The sequence below is a fragment of the Dermacentor albipictus genome, chromosome 3 (assembly GCF_038994185.2).
Source record: "Dermacentor albipictus isolate Rhodes 1998 colony chromosome 3, USDA_Dalb.pri_finalv2, whole genome shotgun sequence".
NCBI classification, from domain to species: Eukaryota; Metazoa; Arthropoda; class Arachnida; order Ixodida; family Ixodidae; genus Dermacentor; species Dermacentor albipictus.
This window is the reverse complement of record NC_091823.1, coordinates 81,932,182-81,957,808: the sequence shown is the minus strand read 5'-3', so window position 1 is coordinate 81,957,808 and position 25,627 is coordinate 81,932,182. Positions and strand designations below refer to the sequence as shown.

General features: G+C 41.8%; 1 protein-coding gene across 9 annotated transcripts in view; it reads left to right on the top strand.

Annotated features, from left to right (window-relative positions):
- The first annotated feature begins 2,478 nt into the window (after positions 1–2,478).
- The window catches only part of LOC135898916 (uncharacterized), a 40,912-nt gene continuing 17,763 nt past the window's right edge, over positions 2,479–25,627 (top strand). For 2 of the 9 annotated variants that reach the window (XM_065428144.2, XM_065428143.2), the window contains exons 1-9: positions 2,485–2,765; positions 4,095–4,123; positions 4,211–4,247; positions 8,664–8,736; positions 8,814–8,857; positions 11,503–11,578; positions 14,432–14,478; positions 14,570–14,603; positions 20,161–21,830. In XM_065428144.2, the coding sequence (XP_065284216.2) occupies positions 4,232–4,247; positions 8,664–8,736; positions 8,814–8,857; positions 11,503–11,578; positions 14,432–14,478; positions 14,570–14,603; positions 20,161–21,830 (1,960 nt within the window). In that variant the 5' untranslated portion in view covers positions 2,485–2,765; positions 4,095–4,123; positions 4,211–4,231. Of the gene's footprint in view, positions 2,766–4,094; positions 4,124–4,210; positions 4,248–8,663; positions 8,737–8,813; positions 8,858–9,541; positions 9,576–11,502; positions 11,579–14,431; positions 14,479–14,569; positions 14,604–20,160; positions 21,831–25,627 lie in introns of those variants that run through there. The other 7 variants (XR_010563453.2, XM_065428146.2, XM_065428145.2 and 4 more) reach the window with 7 other exon arrangements.

Sequence of the window (25,627 nt, the reverse complement as noted above, 5' to 3'; positions counted from 1 at the left end):
CTCCGGCTCCCGCTGCGTGGAGTATACCACTTTTGTCGGTGCCTGTACTTTGAATAATGGGTATATTTGTAATTACATGTATGCAAGTTATTTTGGCTAAATTAAAAATATGGGCAAGGACATTCTCATTTGACCTCATATAATGGCTGATCTACACACAGGTTCCTTGCAGTCACATCTTTTTATGGCAAATTTGACCTATTGGCTGTGTTATGATGAACACAGTGATTCTGATGACATTACTGAAGCACCTGCAAGGAAAACCACCTGATGTGCTAATGGTTCCCCATCTGCCTTAGAATAGCTGATGGCAGATGTTGCCTTTTGTGTATGGCAAGCACCATTTGGCACAGCACTTAACTTGCTGCCAACCGACTAGCTACAGCATGCTTTCTTTTAAGTAGCCGTTTTCTCCTTCCCACTGAGACTCTGCACAGTGCAAAGATCCAGGTTTTACAGAAATAAATGTTATGCATTGCTCATGCTGCCGACAATCGAGGCAGTAGAAAATTTTCAAATGTCATGCAATATTTAATGTTCCTGTATTTTTACGAGTTGGCTTTAAATTCAGGGGCGCGGTGCAGTGGTCATACAGAATTCAACTGCACCTTTTAATTCTGGGGAAGTTGCACTGGCTGCAATGCAATTTCATTCATTCACAGATTGTGTGTTCTGAAGCTTTTTGGGTCAGTGATGCCCTTACTTATTAAAATACTAAACACGATATTTATGCTGCAGTGTGGACTATAAAATAATAAAAAAAAATAGACTGCCTGCCTGAGCTTACCATCTTGTGACAAACAAATCACTGGCTGATAAACATTGATGAAATGTTATCTACCAGCCAATATGCCTGTCACACACTGCCCGTTGCTTATAACCTGTGCAATTATGAGCACCATATCGCTTTGCATACTGGGGTTTAGCTCGTTTCTCTGAAAACCTGGTGCATATTTGGAAGAACTGGAACGCCTATATTTTTGTGTTTTATGCCTCTAATGTGGCCTCGGGTTTCTATTAACAGCTAAACACAATCATTACACTCTGGTCCCTTATTCACCACATCGCGGCATTTTGCTCCGGTGAGGCAAGTGCTGTAAATTTTTGATATAAAATTAAGCCCCAAGTAACAAGGGTGCTACCCGAGGTACCATAGAAATGTTTTTGCAGTCTGCTTTCTTCCAAATGCGGCCACCGTAATCGGAAACCATGCCAACGGGTGAACGTTTCTATCAAATCAAAAAATCTACTTTTCGGTGTATGGTGGGGATATAATTACTGTACAGCGTTGAGTTTCTTGATGCACTGCACTTCGCTCGAGAGAAACAACCTCCCCTTGACGTGCCGATCGAGGACTACATTCATTGCGATTATAACTTTGTTCTAAGGAAACAAACTAGGCTGGAAAAGAGAGCTTGCATCTACGGCATAATAAAGCCGAATTCGACATCAAGAACAGTACTCTGTGGTAAACACTTAGGTGTATATTGTCCTTACAGACAATCTAACATTGCTACAGATTTTCTCCATCGCGCACACAAAGCCTACTTCGTGCACGCCTTACACTCTTGCGACTGCCACGGAAAGGCAGGAAGCACCGGTTATAACATCTTAAATTAGAACACGTGCTGGATGACTTCATTAGAGCATTGAGGCTTTCCGAGAACAGCCCTGAATAAGCCGCGACGAGAAATGTTGCCACATGAAGTGCAGGCGAGTCGCGGGCACTATTGACCACTCGGGGTGCTATCGGAAACGGCGGCCAGTTCTTTCTCCAGTTCTTCTCGCTTCTTGGCCTTGAACGTGTTGACGAAGTCTTTGAGTTGCTGGTCTGCTACAGGGTCTGCAGGGGGAAAGCACTCGCGTTTCTTTTTTACCACCCACTCTTCGAACAACTGCGGCTGGTTGAACATGTAGAAGAGGGCGACCGGAAATGCCATGTATATGCTCATTTTAAACACTTCGAGCTGCCAGTTCCCCATACTGCATAAGTGTCCTACGCACTTGGTAGAGCCTTTGTATAGTACGGAGAGTGGCACTCAACACGCACTCAAAGCATGGGAAGCACGATCGCACAAGCGACGACGACAACGACGCGCACGCCTTTGCGAATGCCGGCTGCAAAACGCGACAGGTAAGTGCGACTACTTTGCCCGGCTAGCTCAGCAAATGGCGCTGCAATCGACACCGTTGTAAGGCTCCTAACGCCGTCGGATAGTATCCGTAATCTTTTATTCATAGTTCTTTTTTTTGCTTGTTTAACCTAGGTAGGACCACGGGTAGGACATTAAGCATTATAATAGCAATGGCTTGGTGACGCAAACCAGCGCAAACCACCGCCTTGTTCCATAGGGGACGCTCATAACATCCATCCATTTATTCAGCTAATCGCGTCGCTTGGCTGGACTTGGCTACAATCAGGCTAGAGTTTAGTGTAACTAGTGTAACGTTGGTGGAGTGCATAGAGTTTCTCACTACATCATTAAAGTGATAAACTCTATGGTGCAGTGTGCGTAGTGTTTGGCTTTCGAAAACTCCGTCGCGTCCTGCCATTGGCCAGACCAAATTCGTCGAATACGAGACTGGCGCCGTTGGTCGCTTGGTGTGTGGCCCGCTTACACCTGGATTGGCGGCTTGGTTGGTTTGGACTGGTGGATGTTTTGAAGGCGTGTTTGAGAAGTGTTGGAACGCTGCTTTTTTATCGGTCTGTTTCTTAAATTTTAGGTGCTAATGTGTGTGGTTATGTGGAAAAGCAACGCTCGGCTGTGAGTACATCATTACATGCTCGTGCTGCAGTATTACTTTCGGCGATTCTGAGCGCTTGCAGCTGGGGCGAATTTATGGGTATTGCTGCTACATTGAGGTGGCGTTTGTTATACTGTTTTTTTTTTAAATAATGTGAATGTGGTCTTTAACATAGTTACGTTACGCACCCCGCCTCGTGTTGTAGCAACGCTTTTTTGACGGGGAGCCTCTCTCAAGTTTACCTATTATTGGGCTCGCTCTCGGGTATTCTCCGGCGATCACTTTCGGTGGGTAGTTGTCTCTGCACAAGAATTGAGACCTTCCTAATTGAGAAGAAAAGTTGTAAATAGATCAGTTGTAATCGCTTCACCGTGAACTAGTGCCCCTGTATAATGCAGGGACACTGCCGTCACTGTGTTTTTTTCTTTCGGCCCTGCGGCTTCGTCTGCTGTGCAAGCTGTCCGTGACGAAACGAACTGCCTGGAACGCGCTGGGTTTTTCTTGTCAGTAAATGTGAAACGTTTCCAGAACAAACACGCAAGAAGTGAGAACTGACACGGCAAGCATTGCGCTGCAGTTACTAAATAGTGCGAGAAGAGCAGACGGAACCAACGTACAAGCACTTCCATTTTAGTCAATAAACGAAATAGCGCCAACAGTCAATGAAATAATAGAAAAAATGAACTTCAAGGACAAGAGTTAAATTTGTAATCTGATTGCTGATATAAGAAAAAAGGAAGTGTGGAAGGCAATGCAACCTTGCCTCCATTCAATTAACTCATGTATACAATGCTTTCAGAACTTTATTGTAGTATGCATAGCTGTTTTACTCTAGGGTCCCTTCTTACACAACAGAGTGGTACTGATGTCCCAAAATTAAATGCCAGCTTGTGCAATTTTCAATTCAAATACATTTTTTAAAATGTTTTGTTTGATTGCAGCATTTTGTGATGGTAAGTTGTGCTTTTGCTTGTGACACAAGGTTCACGCACAGTAGGATGCTGGTTTGGGGGTGAACAAGCACTCCATTCGAATGCATGCTTTAGCTACTTTGCAACATCCTGAGAGGGCATACCACAGAATTGACGTCAAAATATGATGTAGATAAAGGCAAAATACAAGTGCTGTGTTCGCATTCCTTTGCCTTGGTAGTGTTTGCATGTTGCCATGTTACTTTGCTATTTGATTGAGTCAATGTTGTTGAGAAGTGAGAGAGGCATATTTGAGCTGTTTGCCTATACATGCACCAGACTTTTCCTTTGTTGAACCTTTGCAAATGTCTTGTCTTCATTGTTGTGTTGCTTCCTGCCTATGCAAACACTGCTGTTTAAACTGCACATATTTTGCAGATCCATTGCTCGAAGCTGACGCAAGCAAGGTATAAAAACGCATGTGCTTTGTGTCAAATCAATTCGTGCGGCTGTGCAAACTTGCAGTAACTGATGCATTCACTTTTTTTTTCTAGCATCGACAACACGAAGCAGTTATGCAGCATTCTGAAGGCAAGTTTTTCATGTTTACAAGCCGTACAGGCCTTGTCAAAAGAAACTAAGCCAATGAAGTTGTTGATAGAGGATGTGTGCTGTATGGGGCATTGATGCTGTTTGCAGTGTTTTCTCAATTTGAGAGTGTGTTTTAATGGCATCCCTCTTACATCCTTGCTCTTGCACATTCACAGTCGATGTAAACTTACACATGTTTATCAGCATTGTGGCCCATGTGGTTTGCATATCGTGGGAAAGACAAGTTATTACAACTACATAAAAAAACACTACATGTCATTGGTAACCTTTGCACAATACAAGCACGGCACACTTAATTAAGAAGTTTCAAATTATCAAAATACACAAAATTTAAGTGACCAACTTTTACAAAAGCTTTATTGCAATAATATAAACTATTCATTTCTTATAGAACTAGCATGTGCATGAAAATGTGTCCCTTCATACCTCGCAAGAAGTTCAGAAGTCCTGAAAGAGCACAATTTTGGGACCAGTAATAGCTCAAAAATGTTAAAGCACCTCTGAAACACTTCTTCCAATTTTTACTACATTTTTGAACACTTGGAGAAAACAGCGACATCATTTGCAAATAAGCAACCATTGACTTTCATGTATAGAAGTTCTGAACACAGCTTGAATTGCGTAAATCAGTCCAAATACCTCAGCATAACATTCGTCATTGGCCTGAAGTGGCACAAACAAGTCAACTAAGTGTATTAACAGTCACTTAGAAAATTGTGTTGCCTAACCTTTTCTGTGCCACTTATTGTACCGGTGACGACCTGAGCTCGTCCTTGCCCTTTGACAAATGTCGACGAACCCAGCTTGTCCAAAGGCATGGAAGAGATTAAAGAGAACTCGAAAAGGTGGAACTAAGGAATGCAAATTATCAGTCTCTTAATCCCTTGTGAGGCTGCTTCTTGAATTCGCATCAGTTGTTTGGTCACCACATTATGCATCTCGCATGTCTAGGCTCAAATCTGTTTTAAAAAAAAGCAGTGCTTGTTTAATCAATGTAATCTTAGCTTCTCGCCTTCATCGCACTACACTATCTAATCGCTTGAAACATTGGCTCACAGACACACCTGTAAATCGGCATTCATGTTGTATAAAAATTTGCACTTTTCAATTTGCATTCGTGTTTATGCTTGCGTCTGAGAGCCCTTCTGCATGTTCTACCCTTACAACACATGCGCATAAAGAAACATTAAAGGGAAAAATGATTTGAGTCGTATTAGTAACTTGCCTTGTACAATACCATAAAAGCCACTTTTATCATGGGAAGAGGTCAGTCCGGTAACCTAGAAAAGACCAAACAACAAAAGACGAGTGGCAACAACACCGCCTTAGAGTTTCCACACCAGCTTGCTATGACGTCACTGATATTGACAATGACTGCTCGACCTAGTTCGTTGTTATTGCTAAAGATGGACTACATTCTCTTCTATAAGAGCCAAAGGCCGAATTCGGGGAGCTTCAAGAACATTTACTGAGCCACAGTGTCGCAAATATGGAAAAAGATACTTTCAAATCTGTGTCGTCAGATTGACATACCAGTGCATTGGTTTTAGCGTCAAATTAAAAAAATGGAACTTTGATCTTTACTCTTTTTTTTTTACAATCAACCTATTATCACCAAATTTCTAAAGTAGTGCTTTGAAAGGCTACTTCATTAATATAAACTGATTTAATGTTTCACTTAGTGTTCCCTTAACATTGTTTCTTTTAGGTGGTATCTGTACTATTTTAGGTTCTCATTTTGTCTGCTCACTATTGAATTATAGAGCAACCTAGATGGTTCACTGTGGAAGCTATCACTGCTCGAGTTTATGAAGGAATTGCTTATCTATGTTATTTGTTGATGTTCTTGATGTATTTCTTTCTTATTTTCCGTGCCTGCTCCTGCATCAACTCAAGTTTGAGAGAGCAGTATTTGTGAATAAAATAAATTTTAAATGACACGTGCATCGTGCACATAACATGACAATAGTCTTTTGCAAACATGGCAGTGATGCGCACTGTGGGAAATCCACAAATCAAAGAAATCATCGCGAGCTCCTCTACAAGCTATTTCTTTCAACTCTTCGCACATCGTGACACCAAAAGCGCATGATGTCACTAGAGTAAAAGCTTTTGAGACCTTCTATGAGGGGTGTTAGTTCAAGTCCTACATACTGGCCAACTCTCAAACTTTTCATAAAGTTTATGAATCTCAGCTCTGTTATGGTATTTCCCTATTGCTTTGGCCCATAGTTCCCAACATAATTAGTCATTAGGGCAGCCCATGTTGCGCAGAACCTAGAGTCTGAGCTATCCTTTAGAGATGAGTACCTTTGTAGCCTCTGCACAGACTTGTGCTTACTTTTTAAAGCAGCACTGAAAGTAGAAAAGCTTGTTTACTTTTAACCTGATGAAATGTAGGCGGCAAACAGTACATCATTGTCGCAAGAAGGGACCGAGATACAGCTAGGTTTTAATTAAAGTAGGCTGTATTTCTATATTTATATGTGGCCAACAGGCACCAGGTTACCTTTTTGAATGGAAATAGACTTATTAAAGATCATCTGTGGCAGCTATCAGACAGTTTTAATTTAGCGTACACTATACGTTATAGTGTAGCATACGTTAAGCAGCGCACATTTTTTACAGTTTTAGCTGGCCTGTAAGATTTTCGGAAACCTAACGAAAGAAACATTCGAGATGTTTCTTTCGTTAGGCTTCGACTCGTTTGAAACGAGAAGCGATCTCGAAAATACCACAAGGTTATCCATAATACTCTGTCGTCGAAGCCGCCTGAGACTAAGTGAAAGCTGTCACAGTCATTTGCTATGAATGAAGTGCATTTTACAAAAGCCACGCCAAGTTCAATTTGAAGCGGGCAGCCGGGACTGCCGCCATGTTTCACGCAAACTCCTCAAACCACACAAAGATGCTAATGCTAAATCTGAGGAATAGTGTGCATACGCTATACGCTATGGGTCGTTTAGCGTTCTGCGCATGCGCAGTGACGACTCGCTGTTTTATAGCGTACGCTAAACTCAAACTGTCTATCGTTAGTCTGTTGCCCAAGTCTGATTACCTGTTAAGGTGGATGCGACTAGCAAGACACATTGCTTGAGCGGTGCAAGCAAATCAACAATTTCACTAATTATTATTGTATTAATCACTTTATAATAGATGTCCAAGTTGCAGAATTGAAGCCAGGCAGGGATAAAATAATTTTCATTTTACAGATATCCTGTACTTAACACCATATTCAAGAAATAAGCCCTGATAATCTGTGGTGAAATGCATTGATGTTCCAGTTAAGTCATCAGCACTCAATTTTCCACACTTTAGCTTCAGCAAGCATTACCTTAGCAAGTAAATACAAGAAATCATTGCTGTGGAGCAAAGTGAAAGGGTGCTGTCCAAATGATTGGTTGGCACTTGTCGTGAAAAAATGTAATTTTATCAGGAAAGACATTTCTAGAAATTGGCAAGAAACAGCTCCACGATCGCTTGGCTCTAACCAGAGGGCAGCTTAGCATAGGAGGCTGGTAACTCATTATCAGTTTTAAAGTGAACCTTTCTTAGTGAACCATCCCGCACTTTCCTGATGATGGTTGCTGCCTTGCTGAATAGGCACAAGACTGCATTTGCGCATGCCAGCTTCCCTTAAGCCATGGACACAGGCATGAAACAAGAAAAATAATGGCCAAGCTTATCTTTGTTTTTCACGTTGGGCTTCTCCGAGCATACATCTGTCGTCTCCATTCTTCCCTCGACCAACGTCACCTTTGTAGTCGTGACACCATTACATCGATGTCTCAGTGTGCATTCACATTGGCTGCTGTTTGCATCTCAGCTTAGATTGTGAATAGATTGTGAACAGCCTAGAGCATAAACATAAACATTGCATGAAATTGCAAATGGATAGATAACGATACAGACAATTGTATACATCAAATTTAGCATTCTGGCATTTAGATACTACTTCAGAAAAGCTTCGCTTCGTGGCAATTCCAACGTGTGGGTTGAATCTGCATAATTTTTGTCTTGCACGTATAGCCACATGAATTCCTTTCATACATTTTTTAAAGTGTGCAATTAGTACTCGTAAAGTATTTTCCCTTTATCATTATCAAGAATATAGTGCACTCCTGGTACACCACACCTGCATTTTCTGTTTAACAAAAGTTTGAGGATTTGTTGTAACAAGCTTTAACATTCTAATCCTGTACCAGGCCCCACTCATATGGCTTGTATTGTTATCTAATATTTGCAAAATCCTAAATGATTGTTGCAGACTATACAGTTATAATTGGTTTTGTCAAAATTCTCGTGGTCTTTGCATAAGATTGGTCTCAATCTATGTTGTTGTAAACTGAATGGTAGTGACTGTGTTAATGAAGATTGCTTTTTTTTTTTCATCAGACTTATCAGAGACGTTTACCTTAAACTCACCAGAATTGTCTCGAAAGTATGCTGAAAAGGCCTGCCTTCAGAGGTAACTAAGGAATGCCAGCAATTCGCTACTTCATATTTCACATGCGCTTTGTCACTTGATGCCTGTCTTCATTTCAGAAGCCCTGATGACTCCCCACACCAACATCAGAGTAAAGCAGCGAGTATGTTTTCATTTTCCTTTGCATTTATTATAGTGAAAATAATCGTTTTATAAAGGCCTGCACAGAGCATTTACTTCAATACTCATTTGCTTGTTTTCTTTCACTTTATCTCGAGTGTTGGTTTTCTTTTATTTTACATCGTAACTGAAAGGCTGTTAAAGGGATGCTGAAAATAATTTGAGCTGTGTTAGTAACATAAGATTCTACAATTAAAAAAACAAGCCACTTTCATGCTTGGTATGCCAGAAAATATCCAAAAACTAAAAAAAAACGAACCCCATGAGTTCCTCTTATAATAGTTGGTCTATTACCGCAAAGCTAATCAAAATAGTTTTTGAGGAATATTTTGCCAGTGTAAACTGATTGTTTCTTTTCAGTGCCCCATTAAAATTGGCTTCAAACCCACCATGGTGGCTCAGTGTCTGTTGCATTCTGCTGCTGAGCTTGGAGTTGTGGGTTCAATCCTTAGCCACATTTTTGATGAGGCATAATGCAAAAATGCTTGTATAGTCAGATTCACATGTACAGTAAATATCTCTAGGTGATCAAAATAATTCGAAGCTTTACAGTATGGCGGCTATCGTAGTCCCCAGTGTTTTAGAACATTAAGTTAATTCATCAATCAATCAAGTTATACACCTCTAGTGAAAATAATGGCACTTCTGTGCCTTACTGCTGTTTTAGGTGAGTGCTTTATGAAGATACCATATTTTACGGTGTAAGTACACAGTCTGTGGGTTGCGCATGCTGAAATATTGTGCACTGCATGCATTTCAGAGGTGCGAGCCATGCATGACAGAATTTTTTTATTGTGTTTGCTAGAGTCACTGACCTAGTATAGAGTTGTCAGAATCGTTCTCTGTTAACTTGGAGCGTGCTTAAAAACACGAGGCCAGGCATACACTTATGGGGCATATTCACACAGCAAAATCACCTTTGCAGTCATTGTCATTACACACGAGCAATCATTATGGCTAACACTAGCAGTTCTTAGCTTATTAGTATACTGCCTAAGGCAGTATATTTTTTCACTTAGTGATTGAGTACTGGTATTGACAAAGAAAGACAAACAAGATCGAAGCACACTGGAACATGGAGACAAAGTGATCAACAGTGGTCAAATAAGTGATAGCTCTGGAGCCAAGATTTTGGCAAGAGCACTTGTCTTTGCCAGGACCTTCTTGCGCACATTAACATCTTCCAAGTTTTTATTGCAGCTATAAGTGACCCCTGGGACATTGGGGAATGCTTTTCAAAGGTGCTTGTTGTTTGATAATATATTGCGTAGTATTTCTGTAAAATGTTTGCTAGGGAGCATGCTTGAGTACTTTGTTCTAAAGGCAAGCGGCTGTTTTTAGGGGTGTTTGAGGGAATTTTCTAGCTCTAATGCCTACCTCCTTTCTAATTAAGATGCGTTGTCATAGGCTTGATTTGGGGTGTTTTTCAGATAGCTTATTTACTTATCGCCACCTTGCAGTTAATTAAGTGACAAATGTTATTGTCATCACTAATCCTTCTTGTGCATTTTTCCTGCCCCCACAAAGGTTTCTCGCTTACAGTGTCACTGGTTATGACTAGTAGCCCTGGTGAAGTAGACAGGTCCCCTTGTCAAAGCATTGACTTCAGAGACATCCCTTGTTCGACCACTGTTGGTGACTCGGAAAAAGATGTTTTTGGCTGGCAGTTGTCCCTGCAAATTGTATACCAGAAGAGAGAGGCCTCACCACGAGGCACTGCATGACAGGGGTCTGGACATTGTGTCATTCCGTGCACAGAACATGCATGCCATACCTGCAAACTCTTTCGAATTTGTCATAAAATTTAAGAATTTGGACTCGTGAATATTGCCCAAAGTTTTATGAAAACTGCATTCTGTTCACGAAAGTGTTTTAAAGGCTTTGAAGGATAGAGTGAGCAAGATTGAAAAAAAAGGAAAATGCATAAAAGAAAAAAATTCTGATAGGAGTTGTGTTGTGCTTTTGCGGCGACACAAGGTGCTAACACTTCCTTTGGGCAAGTTTATTCAGACATCCTGAAGTGGACTAAATAGGCAAAGCAAAGCTTAAAAAGTCACTATTGCTTCTATGTCTCTGTTTCCCATATATTGTTGATCCTTATGTGTAGCTTCTAAACCTAAATGACCCTAAATAAAGTGCTTATGCATCCCACAAAAGGTGAGAACTCAGGGCAAACAAACAAAAATGTGTGCTGCTTCCTTCCCCCTCACCCTGCTCCCTTTCTCATTTTCGTTAGTATTCTTGTGAATTTTAAAGTTCACAGGTTGGCAGGTATGATCTGTGCACATCACACATGTACATAGGTCACTGTACATAATTGTCATCCAGACTCATTGTCTCTCTCTTTGCTTTTTCGTCCTCTTCTTCCTGTACTTTGTGTGTAGCAGCAAGCCAGAGACAAAGCACCTCCAGCCGATCTCTCTGCTTTTCTCACATTAAAAATTTTCTCTGTATTATACACCAGCTGCTATCCAGTAACAAACCAAGTCGAAATCGGCATCTGTGAACTGTGGACTTGAAAGTGCATTACTCTCATTTCAATGTGTGCTAAGTGTGTGTTTGTCAAGTCATTCCAGCACTTTTGCATAGTTTGTGCCATAGCCGGTTAAATTCACGATTTCTGTGTAGGGCAATCATCTCTCCTGTTTGTTGAGAACGTACGAAGGATGGATACGAAAGCAGGGTCCTCATCAAGTAATTCAGTGTATGTATTCTCTTCCTTTTATATAATTCTGGCTTTAGCCATGCCCTTTACATCTTCTACGTGTTTTAACCGTGATGCATTAACATTCAGTTGGGTGAGAATTTCCTCCAATAGAAATTGATGCAAACATTAGTGCTTGCTGGTGAAGCTAGCTATTTGTCTTTGTTTGCCATGTAGCGCATGTCCAGCAAGAGGTGGACATACATTGAAAGCGGTGTAATCTTTATGTTAGGTAAGGTATACCTTTTCTCCAGTGACAATAAGTCCTCTGAAAGTAGCCCTGGAACAGCTTTTACAAAAGGTATGGAATGCATCTGATTTTAAAGGACATCCCTGCATAAATTTCTTGTGATTAAATATTTCTGAATGCACCTTGTATTAATGCAGTTATTAGAAATCAAATCAAACTAGACTAGCGCCTAGTAACAATAGTGATGACGAGGAGGAAGGGGAAGTGCGGAGTGAACGAGCTAGCGATGAAGAGTGGAAAAAAAGAAGACACAGGCACCTAGGGTTTGCCAAAATGTTCATATAGTTTTGTGGGTCGCGTAGGCAACCAGGGATCCTTTGCTCTGGCCGCTTCTCAGCAGTACAGGCTTCACACCGAGCATGTGCATATTGTCGCCCTTTGGCTCTTCAGTTTGTGTGTGCCCATTGTGAAGTGCAGATATTGTGCATGCTACCTTGACTCCACTGTCAGTTTAAAAGCGGTGTTCTACTTAGCTGTTTCTACAGTGTGCACGCATACAAATATGATAGATGGTCGCAGAAGTTGTCGCGGCTGATCGTCCGTGAACCCAAACTACTTCGTCGGTAGTCGGTGACCAAAGTCGTTTGGGGCCGAGTCAACAAAATGCTTTGCAGTGGCTGTATGTGGATGACACTGGCACTTGGAATGGCACTTGGAAAGCAGAAAAACCCTCACGACTACGAAAGTGTGGGCATGGGTGGCACAAACAGCACTCGAATGGCGGCAACTCGCTTTGCAGTCACCATGTTTTCGATATTGTGCATGCGGATCAGTCTGAAAAGTCGAACGAGGCGCCGTACAGTGTGTCTTTCGGTCGCTGTTCTGCATCAGTTTGGTAGAGTTGGTGGCACGGCGCTATGAAGTCAGATATCAAGAAAGATCAGTTGCCAACTTACTTTGCTCTATTGCATCCTTTGTTGTTTCTATGCTTATTTGTCTATTTCATGTGAAAAACCGCAGGTTCTCAGACATTAACCTTAAGCATTCATAAACTTAAATGGATGCAAATACCCCAGTCGCATGCTCCGATGCTCTGAATAGGTGTGGCTGCTTGGTCTGCATATTTTTCACGTGTACAGCCTTTGAAAAATATTGTTTTGGTCAAAGTGCAATGCTGCTTGTAATGCAGAAACATGTATTTGTAGCAGTTTGGAAACATGTATTTGTAGCAGTTTGGAATAGTCACATGTATGGCAGTTAAATTGGTATACTAGTAATCATTTCATGTGCTGCAATATTGCCTTTTGCAATAATATATTATGCTCATTTATTGTTTACTTAATTCATAAGAGCTGCAGTAATAGGGGTAATTTTGTACTCCTTTCAAACGAAACGTGTTAGCTGTGCAGTTAAAGGGGTCCTAAACTACTCCTTGGGCTTGGTGAAAAAATGCAGTCCACGGATGGCATAAGCTGCTGTGAACATCTCAGCCAAATTTTCTAGTGGAACGCAGAGTCACCTTTTTCTCAAATGCTCTTTTCAACAGAAGCCTGCTCCTCACTCTTTTTCTGGACGACTACAGCAGATTCCCATATGTGACTGCTATTGGTTAACAGCTGACATCAGTCAAGAAGAGTGTTTGGATCAGTGCGCTTCTTCCTACTGTTACTGTGTATATTTATTGATGCATTTTAATAAACAGGCTGAAGTAAGAAAAAATTGGCTTTTTAATTTCAGTAATAATTACATACTTCCCAAAGAAGCCGACTGTTCTCTGCTTACGCTCGACTGCGGCCGCCCATATAGGAATTAAACTTTGGCCACTCCGCTTATCAGTGTCGTAGCCATTGTGTCTCACTAATTTCTACTAGCCTCGAACCACACGAAACTTAAGGTCAGACCAAAGGCACGCTGACTCCTGGACACTCTTGGTTAGACACCTTGGCAGACTTCGCTTCATATTGGGCTATTGATAGCACTTCAAAAAGTGAAAGTTGGAAGTGGCTCCTATCCATCAGTCAAGTTGGTGCAGAACAAAGCCAGTCCGCACCAGGTAGCACAGCCAGACTGCAGCATATGAGCATGAGCGTGCACTCAAGGGCCGTCATGCGCAAAGCAAACGCTGCACATACGCACTACAGTTGCATGTAGCTGCAGTCTGCTACATAGCATAGATACCACGGCCGCCGTGTTTGGCACATAGTAGGTGCCAAGATTGGTAGTAGTGATTTTTACTTGGCAGAACGTCGTGGGCAAGCCCCGCTCTGCCGTAGCCTTTGCAGTGCAAGTCATTGAAGAAGGAGCGGAAACGCATCGTAGGGGATGTTTGATTGCCAATAATTCCGCTTCTGCTGAGAACATTGAAGTACTTTTTGCGGCATAGTATTTCTGAAATAGTGTATCTTAAATTCAAGTGCATTTCTCAATTTCTATAAAAGGGGGTTCATGGCCCCCTTAAGAAAGAGAGATGTTACACGATCAAGTGCTGGCTTCCAAATCATGTTTATCCTTTTGGCAGAAAACACTGTTGCAAGTGCAAACTAAAATGCCATCAGCATTTTTAAGCAGCCATTATACTACTATGTCATCATAAGTCACTAGTCATTAGGCATGTGCCAAAAGTGGTTTCCCTTTAATTCTTGTTTTTCCTTGCTTTTTGACAGACAACGGTATTTCAACAGCATTATAAATGTTACGCCTACACGAACAGGTAGGTTGATTCGTCAGTACTGTGGTTTGAACTCTCCTCTGCTACATGTGGTACGTTTATCAGACCTGCACTTGCATCTAATTGTTTCCAGATGTTCAAGGCCTCATAGGAATCCCACAGTATAGGCAAGTCCTTCTTACTTTTCAGCTTTCCTTTAGCATAATCAGCTGTACAGTAAAGCAGGGAATGCAGCATCTTTGCTCAATTTTTATTTGTTAAAGGAGCACAGGCACATGTTTTTGAAATCATAGAAACTGCAACAACACACTTCAAGCCACATAAAAGGGTAACAGTTGGCAAGTGTGATGGTTGAGAAACACTTATGAGATATTTTGAAATAGCCTTGAAATACAGGCATGGCATCATTGATATTAGAGAGTTTTCACTTGTCTGTAAATGTTTTGGCGTTTGTGAAATACTGGGCTGTCAGAAATGTGTATGGCAGCAATAATGATGGTGGCAGCGTCTGGTGAGTTGGGAGTTCGAGAGACAGCAGAAAGCTAATACTGCATTGACTTACCATATTCTACTTAACTGCTGTTTTGAATTGTTGGCAGTGAAATAGTTGTTAACTTGCAGTCTTTTTATGATTTACCCTCGTCGAGAGCTTTCACACGGCACACATTTTTCAAGAGCATTATAGTTGGACAAAGTGTCACAAGATGTTACTACCAGCTTTGCTACTGCTCCAGTAATCTGTAAACTGCAAGAAGTTTGTGGACATGCTAAGGCTCTCTATTATTGTGGCATCATGTAATGATAAAAATAGGTATGACGATGTTGCTTATTAAAGAAATAATACTAAACAGTAAGGCTGCATACAACTTGTGGCTGTACGTGCGTGTGGGAGCCGCTGAAATAGCAGGAATGCCGCAAACCAATGTATCATTGTCCCTTCATGCATTCAGCTCCTGGGAAGAGTCGCTGCATAAAGAAGCTGTTTTGTAAAAACAGATATTCCAGTAAATGATTTAGGGTGCTTTGACGCTTGCCATTATAATTTTTTAGCATTTAAAGGGTTTTGGACCTTCACATCAGCAAAAGAAAAGGCAAGTTGAAAGTGTTACATCAGTAATCTCTTAAAGCCAATTGTAACGAAATTTCAATTCGACTAAATTTGTCACAAATGAGTAGTGTATGCAGTAGAACCTTGTTGATACGTTCCCGCTATGTACGATTTCCCAGCACCAACGGTTAAAATCGAGAATACTAAAAATGACCCAGTTGAGTTGCACTTATTTTGACCGGTTCATACATTCTTGGAATATACGATCTTCTGGCACCAACGTTCAGTACATCGCCAAACTGCAATCGTATGATATGTTTTCTGGCTACTACATCGCAAGTAAATAAAACTCATCGGATGTGCACGATAGAGAACAGTAGCCACCCGTCGCAGCACTTTCACCGCAATACTCGCCCGCCTATCTCACGTGGAAATGTCAGTGCACACTCAGTTTCTGATTCCGATACCACCAAATCTTCTCCCAGGTCGTCGCACAGTACATTCACAGCTATCGCCACCAACCCTATTGCCATAAGCATCTTCATCTATCTTACGGTTGAATTTCTTTCTCTATGCCTATCTGTTCCACAGCGCGCGATGCCGCTGGAAGCATACTGCACACTTTTAATAGGTAATAACCTGAACATGGCGCTGTTCCTTGCCCCAGAATGCTATCGTTACACTCCGATGTGAGTGCTGTTGAGCGCAAAAATGCCGGCGCATACTCGCGTTGTGATGTGAGCATCATCTTTCACTCCGGTGGCATCAGGCATCGCCCACCAGCTCAATATCATTTCGCTTTCCCATTACCATCTTAAAAATTTGGAGGATGCTTAAGCTTCACCTTTAAAGGCCAACTGCAATGAAATTTCACTCTGGCTAAATTGAATATAAATGGCTACCATATACATACTCTCAAAGTAATCTTGGCAAAGCCACAGGGCTGGTAATTGCCTAATTTTATTAGCTGCTATTAAATAGCGCCTATGCAGACGGCATGTGCACCTGGCGGCAATGCAGTAGTGATGCAGACATGGCGAATATTGAAGAATCGTGCACAACTGTTGATCTCTCAGTTGCACCTAGGCAGCCTGGCTCATTGCTCACTCATCATTTGTGAGTTGACGGGTGGCTCTCTCGTCGTCGTCCGTTCCCCTGTTGCGCACGTCATTTGAGCTATTGTAAGGATGCCGATGCGTTGCATGGCAGCCAGGTGCTTGAATTCGCATTTGAACACGAGTGATGGCTGAGCTGTACACAGCGCTGGGTAGAGGAAGGCCGAACACATCTTTCCTGTCCCAGCTTTCTGAGTGGAAGCACGCACTACGGTGCAGCAGGCAAGTGTAACGCGGTCCAATCAACGCATACAAAGCATGCAAACTGCAATTGACGAAGCTGCACAAGCTACATTTCAATAGCACAGTCGCTTAGCCATCAAGACCTGCTTAGCGAACGCTTTCTCGGGATGACTATACATATTACATGCCGCAATGGCGCTCGGAAACCAAAGGTAAGTTGTATTCAGGGGAAATATTCTCGAGCTATCATTTCTCGTAGTGCATCACCTTCAAGATATCTTGTGTATCTCTGCATCAGGCACTTCAAAGTAGACGAACGAAAGCCTTTCCGACACGGCGCCAGAAACGAGCAGAAACCGCATGCTGCATTTGTCATAAAGGAGAATGCAACGCGGCGGCCATGGTGTAGATGTGGTGGCAAGCCACGCAGGAATACAATGCCGTTAGAGCGAAATGGGCGAAACTTTATCACGGCCACAGCCCAGCCTATCTGGCCGTGAGTTTACACGCACTTAGCACGAAGCACTTCTAGCCCGACCGTACCAAGCCTCAGCTACTTATCATTTAGTACAGATCGGTCGACGAGCTCGGCGCTTCCAGCATGCCAGGCAGTGGTTGGTGAAGTCGGATACGTCATGTCGAAGACACTAAGATCACTAAAATTTTGCCCCACACTTTAAACATTACCTGCAGCAGTGCAGTGATCAGTTGTTGCCACAGCGCTAGCAGACAAGTGCACAGAAGCGCAGGCGCAAATGCAACACACTGGCTTCCCTGAACCAGAACAGCAAGCTGCTGATCAGCCAAACTAGCATGAGATGCACCCTGTTCTAGCTGCTCTGGTGTGCGATAAGACATGTTATATTCCTGCACCAGCCACACTAGACTGTAGAGCGTCCTATTTTCACCTATGTAGTGTAACTGCACCACGCGTGGATCATGTCCACATTAAGCCGGACTATACAGCACCTTTAGCTTGGCCACCCCAATGTGCTCTTCTTCGAGCGGAGGTAGAATGCATCGAGACCCTGCTGTTAAATGTAAGACAACCAGATAGAGAAAACTGGCTGGATATATCATGCAAAGGTTCCTACTTCTCATGCTTCCCAGCAACTGCAGCTTATGTAACCGTAATGTTTACCGGAAAATGCTGGCGGCAAATGATATGCACTAAGGTGAGCTTTGTGCTTCTATTTTTGATGGTGTTGCAAGGAATTGAGTGGGCTGTGCTCCTCCTACTAATGGTGAATTCGGCAAATCACATCGGCGCGCACTGGGGCACTCTGGGGCAACAATGATTGGATGAAACAGCCTTTGTTCTCACCGGTGCGATATAGTGCATTTGCCATAAGGCAGACCTCAAACGGCAGCTGGAAAATGCTATCACTTTAAAAGGGGTTTGTGTTTGACTTTCCCCATAACAGAATTATGCTTTCTCGTATATTCAAATTACAATCCGACACTATCATGTCTGTAGGCTTTGTGTAAGTCGTACTTTACGATTATTCTGATGCATTTTACTTCGAGAAATTCAATTAGTTCAGTAACGTCTCTGTGCTACCCGAAGGACCTGCGTTTTTGGGTATGCATGGTTCAGAATGGTTGCTCGTGAAAAGATGGCCAATGCTGGACGCCAATGCTGGATTTTCTGTGACGTGGGGCGCTTAGTGCCATCGTGTTAAGAGAAATAGAGAAGCGCAATAGAGAACAACAAAACTCGTCTCAGGCTGCGGGAGCCCCACCAGCTGAATGCGTGTTGGCATTACGTGCTGCAATTATTCGCGCAGCGCTTTGCATTATGTAGATGGCTGCTATAGTTAGGTCTGTCCAATATTTTAATTACTTGGAGTCGTATGTTTTTCTGGTTGGTACGTGCTTCTTCGTATTTTTTCCCAAAATGTATGAATGAGGTTCTACTGTACAGCTGAAGCAATCTTGGCAAAGCTGCAGGGATGCAAATTGTATAGTTTCCTTGTTAGCAGCTTTTAAACAGCACCCAAGCAAACATTGCGTGCACCTGGTGGTTGTCGCTATGATACAAGTCCCAGCATACCGCAGCAGCCTCAGGTGCCACCTTATTGCAGAGGTCTTGCTGAGAAGGCTTGCATTCTGGTTCACTTGTCACTTCTTTTGAGCAATAATGGCGGCTTTCTCTTTTTTCTTCCCCCCCCCCCCCCCCCAGTTCCGGTAATAGAAACAGCTACTTTTGCTAGCTTTTCACGATACTTCTGCTCGTACCTAAAACATAAAATTTTGCACAAACGCACCTCTGTATCAAACTATCCTAAACTTGGCTTTTTACACGATTGAACGTTTCGTGGCAGTTCGCATATAAGGGCGATTGCTTGCTCAAGGTGACGTGTTCTTGGTTTGTGAGTTAATCTTAAATTTGTTTTTTAGTTTGTGGAATGAAATATATATTTTTAGTAATGACTAATTTGCTGTTATACAGTTGCTGTTCAAGTTGCTTATAGAATGTTCCAACAACAAAAAAATAACCTTCTGCACATGCTGCAACACTTCTGTAAAAATATCGGGGTTTGTAGTTTATGCCGCTCTGTACCATTTGTCAAAAGTAAGTTATGAGTTGTTGAGTTTTCATGTTGTACCATTGAAAGGGGTATCACATAGCTTGCTAGAGATGACACTTGTGACTCTTTGATACCCTAGCAGCTGTCCATTATAACGCCACAAAGCCTAACATACTGTTTTTGCTGCACTGAGTTTGATACCTCAAAATTATTATTTGAGCATGGAGAAACTTCCTGTAAAGCCCATAGCAGCATTTTTAATATACTGGAGTGAGGTCTGAGTTTCGAAAGTTTAGCAAACCAATTCCAAATAATTGATTACTATGCTAAATAATTCTTTACCGAATATTTTATAGCTTTTTTTCGTTGTACCAATGTACTTTTCATGGTCAAAAATACAGGTGAACAAGTTCTAGTTTTTCTTGATGTGTAGTGGCGTTTAGGTTTTTTTGGGTTAAGTAGTATAAATTTTGAATCACGCTTCTGACTGGTGTGCTAAACCAAACACCTCTTCCTGTTCAACTTGCAGACTCCAACCTTCAGTGCCTGTTGTGGCAGCAGCAGTTGCCATAAACATGAGAATTGTTGTACATTCCTCACTAATTTGTTGTCCAGAAATTTCCCTCTCATTACACTTGTACCATCAGAAAGACAAAGAATTCAATTACTTGTACTGTGAAACCTCAATGCTCAATTCAAGTATCAATAGATCATCTGTACAACACAATGCAACAAGTATCTAAGAAAAGTCAGCTCATCATTAAGTAGTGCTGCAAAATTCATAGGCTTTGCATAATCATCTGCTCTTGCTAATGAAGCGTGCTTCTTTTTTTTTTTCCTGTTTCAGCCCAGTAGCTATCTCAGAAGCTTCTCAGGCTTCGGTACAGACACCGAGAGGAAGGGAAGATAATGAGCCCGAGCAGCACTTGCTGACGGTTGATCCTCTAGTCGCGAAAGAGCCAGACGACATTGCAGTAGTGAACAGTCCTCAGAGGAAAGTTAGTCGGAGAATAGCCATTGCATTCCCATACAATGATTGGACAAGTGGCTTACCTACTGGTGTGGACAACGATGATAATGTCTGTGAACAGCCCAGCGCTGACAGTGCAGAGAGAAAACTTAAGCACCCAGACAATGCTATCAGCTCCAGCAATGGGACAAAGCTCTCGAGTTATCAGGATCAAGGAACAGAAACATGCAATGCCCCTGGAAACCAAAAGCAGGGTCGCACCAACGTTCAAGAAAATGAATCTTTAGGGGATCACACGCCTCGCTTCAATTTGCGAAGAAAGAGACCTGGTGTAGTTATACCACAGGCAGCAACAGTAAATAAGCTCAAAACCAAATCCCCTAATGTTTCTCAACTAGGAAATAAGAATGCATCAACTGCAGCTGACTTGAAGCAAGAAGGGAGCAAGATGGCCGACAGCAGCAAGCTTCAGTGCAAAAATATACGCATTCCATCTCCGAGTTCCAGCTCTCCATGTGGTTCTCAGAAAGGGTATGGGTCTAAGCCATTGCCATTAATCTCTAGGGACCTGTGGAGCTCTGCAAGTCGTGAAAAACCTTTAAGGAAACCTTTACGGAAACCACGAAAACCACGGAAACCTTTAAGCAGCTTAGCAAATCGAGCCTTTCCTGAGCCAGCTTCCCCCTTGAACAATACCCATGAGCAGTGGTTCATGAGAGAGGTGTTTCCTGAACTAGTCAAGAAAAACAGCGCCTGGGCCAAATTCGAAACACCTTTCATGCAAAATAGCTCCAGATCCTTTCAGAGCCCTCAGACACCCTGCAAGAGCCCACTTGCAGTGCCTGTTGAAGCAAGGCCCGATGGGCCCAATGCTCATCATGAAGGAGCAGCCAAAGAAAAGAACAATCTTTGGTCTGCACAAAAAGGTTTGCGCTCTCAGGGTTCTGAAAGTAACAAGAGAGTTGGGCCAACAAAGAAAAGTGAGATTAAGGCAGCAAGTGCCTTAAAGTGTGGGACTGGTTTACAGCGGGAAAGTGCAGAAGTTGCAAAGAATATTGAGGAATCGCATGGCAAAGCAGTTTTACCAGTGACTGGAGATGCGGTGCCTGTATGCTGTGAAGCTCTGGAAAGTCTCGGAGCTGAAAATGAGCCTTTTGAATCGCCCAGAAAGAAGCGGTGTGCATCAAAATCCTCATTAGCAATTGACTCTCGCCTGGAAACTGTAAAACCCAGGATAAACTTTTGGCAGATCCCAGGGAGATCTTCGAACAAAACCACTCGGCATGACGAAAATCCAATAGCATTATTGAAAGTTGCTAAAGAAAAAGCACTTCCTGAAGCACCTGCAGCTAGCGCAAAGCTCTTGGACAGCACGGGTGAAGAAAATATTTGCTGGATCAAGTCACTTTGGAAGCAGAGGAAATCCACACTCGTAACTGCTTCAGCACTGAAGTCCAGAAAAGTTCCAAGTACTTATCCGAACCACAAGGTCTCGAAGCCAGCTGTACATGGAAAGAAGAGTGACACACCCATCGAACCCCCTAAAGGTGACAGCCCCCTTTTCATAAAGTTTATAGCATTTAGCCATGCTACTAGTGCAAGTGATCTCAGGCAGTAGGTTTCACACTGCATGACGTTGGGAACAGGCCTCTCTAAATAGTGAACTCTCTTTTATAATTGTTACAGGTTTGCCGTGCTCATTGTTCATAGTCAAATCAGCATATGGCGCTTGATTGGGTCAGCATAAATTTTTAAAATTTTATTACATGCTGCGGACCAAAAACGGTCCAAGCAGGAGAGGCAGAATACAGAAAGGACAAAAAAAATTTGGCCTTCAAAAAAAGCATGCGTATTGACAACCAAAAATGGATGATGCATGCTTGTATAAAACTGAACAAGATATTGCACGCACTATAAAAAGCCATAATAGTAAAGAAGCAATGTGCAACGTTAACAACATAGTACATCACAGACAATGCTTTCTGACGGTCCAAATCACTCATCAGGGACAAGGAGGGGAGAATCATGTGGCAATGCATTCCAATCTGTGATTGTATTGGGGAAAAATAAATACTTGTAAATATTTGTGGGAGCAAAAATAGGTTAAATAAAGTGTTAAATGATTGTTACGTATTCTTGGGGAATGCCTAGTTTCGAAAAATATAAGCGGCTAAGAAACTCTATTCCAGCAATTCTTCAGCATTCCTTTAAGCATTCCGGTTTTGCTACCTGCAACATAGCAGACAGAGAGTCCCGTCGTTTATAGCAGTTATACATATATATATGTGTGTGTGTGTGTGTGTGTGTGTGTGTGTGTGTGTGTGTGTGTGTGTGTGTGTGTGTGTGTGTGTGTGTGTATATAAAACGAACTGCTAATCTTTGAATGTTTTCTATATCTACCGTTGTGTGAGGGTCCCATACAGTGTTTGCATACTCTAGAGAAGGTCTTACTATGGCTTTGTACACCTTGTTCCTTAGTTGCTTTGATGATATTCTTAATTTGTGTTTTAGGAAGCCTTATCTTTTATGAGCTGAAGAGCATATGTTGTTAATGTGCGCGGTCCATATAAGCCTGGACATAATCATAATCCCTAAATACTCATATTCCTCTACTTGTTTGATCACATTACCATTTATGTTATACGAAAACACCAGTTTGTTTCTTTTATTAGTAAGACACATCTGTACTGTTTTTCCAAAATTAATAATCATATCCCACCTAGCACACTATTCTGCTAGTTATTTTAGATTCACGTTCAACTCAAGTTGGTCAGAAACATATTTTGTGGTTTTAGAGAAGACACAGTCGTCAACAAATGATTTAACTGAAACAGTTGATTTGACAGAGTCTACCATGTCATTGATACAGATGTTGAACAAGACTAGTCCTATTACAGATACTTGGGGCACTCCTGAGTAAATATCTAAATTTCCAGAGTACAATCCCTCTATATCTACATATTGTTTTCTATTAGTCAAATAAGATATAACCCAGTTAATTATTTCGGAAGGTATACCAATTGTTTTCATCTTCAGGATTAGTTTATTGTGAGACACCATGTCAGAAGCTTTGGAGAGGTCCAAAAATAATATGTCCACCTGACCATTCATATTGAAAACTTTAGCGAATTCATTAATGGTATCTATTAACTGCGTGTTAGTAGAAAAGCCTCGTCGGAACCCATCCTGTTCATTTTGTGTGATATTGTGTATCCAAAAAGTTACTTAAACATATCACCAGAATATACTCTAACACCTTGTAACAAATACATGTAAGGGAAATTGGTCAATAATTATTCATTTCTGCCAGGCTACGCTTCTTAAAAACCGGAACAGCACAAGCCAGGAGCCGATCTGTCAGTACTTTACCAGTTTTTAAGGACTTATTAAATATTATGAGAAGGAATCTGCCTATCAGCTGTGCGAATTTCTTAAGAAAAATAGCCGGAATTTTATCTAGACCTGTTGACTTCTTTGTGTCTACCATAAGAACAGTTCAACTACACCCTCCAAGGATATGGACAGACTGCCTGATCCATCTGTTGTGGGAGTGACGTCACAATCGTTGTCAGCTTTGAAAACATGCTTTGAAAGTGATAATTAAACATTTGAGCTATTTGCCTGCTGTCTGTAATGAGTGTTGCCCAGCGCCACCTGCTCGATTCATTGATGGCCTTTGGGCCCCAAGAATTGCCAGAATTTTAGTGGGCTTTCTCATGCAAAACGCCCAATTGTTTCACTGAAATAGTGTTCTTGGGACTCGCATATTGTGCACAAGGGTAGTTTATGTTCTTTAAGCACCTTGTCATCAGCATACTTTAATTCCCTGTGATGCTTTAGCCTACGGTTCATCAGGAGCAGCTCTCTGGTGATCCGAGGGCTCTCTTGACCAACCTGTTTTAGTCTGTCTGGAATAATGTTTTCTATACAGTGGTGACACTGTATAGAAACTTATGACACTGTATAGAAACTGTATGATTTAAACTTGGTCCATAATATGTCAATGTCATCATCACATAAAGAGAAAAGACTGTCCTCTAAACAAAGTGCAATTTGAACCTCATCCGCAGCAGAATAATCTTTTACAACCACAGGTTCCGGTTTATAAGAGCCCGCCCTTCGTGGGAAGATACAAGTAAAATTGTGATCTGAAATTCCATTGTGAAGTCGAGGTTTTGACGGAAGCCCGTCTGGTCGGGAGGCATCATGAAGAAGGGTAAAAAGAAGGACACCGACCACTGAATGAATACAAGAAAAGACGTTTCGGCTCCCCTGACGGGAGCCTTGTTCACAATGAAATCAAGGGCGTGCGATAGAATGTTTATATGGTTTTAAAATATGATGTAAGCAGCGCGTGTAGATGGGGGGGGGTTCCGTGTGTTCCATTGTGAACCTGCATTACATGAACCTGAATGTGGTTTGCGCAAAATGAAAAGTCTAAAATTGAAGAAGCAGAATCTGTTACACATGTTGGTACAAGGACCATTTGATTAAGGTTATATGCAAGCATTACGTCAAACAACACTTGAGAACTGTGGAAATCAACCGAACCAGACTTCATTTCCACCCAGTTAATACAAAGAAAGTTAAAATCTCCAGCGACAATTATATTTTGATCGCAGTATTTTTCTAAGTAATCGTAGAGTTCTAACAAGAATTATGGTGTGGATCCAGGTGACCTGTAAACTTCGCAATAATGATAGTGTTTCCAATGAATTCAACTTTGCAAAAAAACACTTTCGTTACCATTATCAACTTCTGGCAGCAGAAAGTATGGGAGTCCGCATTTTAAAAGAATTGCATTGCTGCTTCCTTTTGTTTCACTATCTTTTTGATAACAATGTGAAAGTGGGAACACTCAGCTATCTGGGATATTAGCATGAAGCCACGTTTCTGTTATGATGGCTATGTGATGACGGCTATTATGTGAGGGTCATACGACAGCAAAATATATTCAAGCCATTCTGCTTTATTGCACACACTTTGCGCATTCAAACAAATAATACGAAGAACCTTCTGCACAAGGTCCTCTTTGGTACAATAGCATCAGTCACCTGAGTTAGTATTCTTACGGAGCAAGACTTTACAGTTCTTTCCATTGGCCCATGCATAGACGTCACTGTTCACAAAGAGCTTGTCATGAACAAGTTTCAGTTCGTCATTTGGAAGACTATCTTCTAATACAGACTACCACAATTTCTTCATATCTGCAAGGTTTCTTAGCATAATCATTAGAAATCGATATGCCAGTACCCTTATGTTTCGAGCAATTCTTAAACAGAGACACCTTTTCATTATAGTTGTACAGGTGCACAATCACAGGTCTTAACTTATTCTCTTTCGG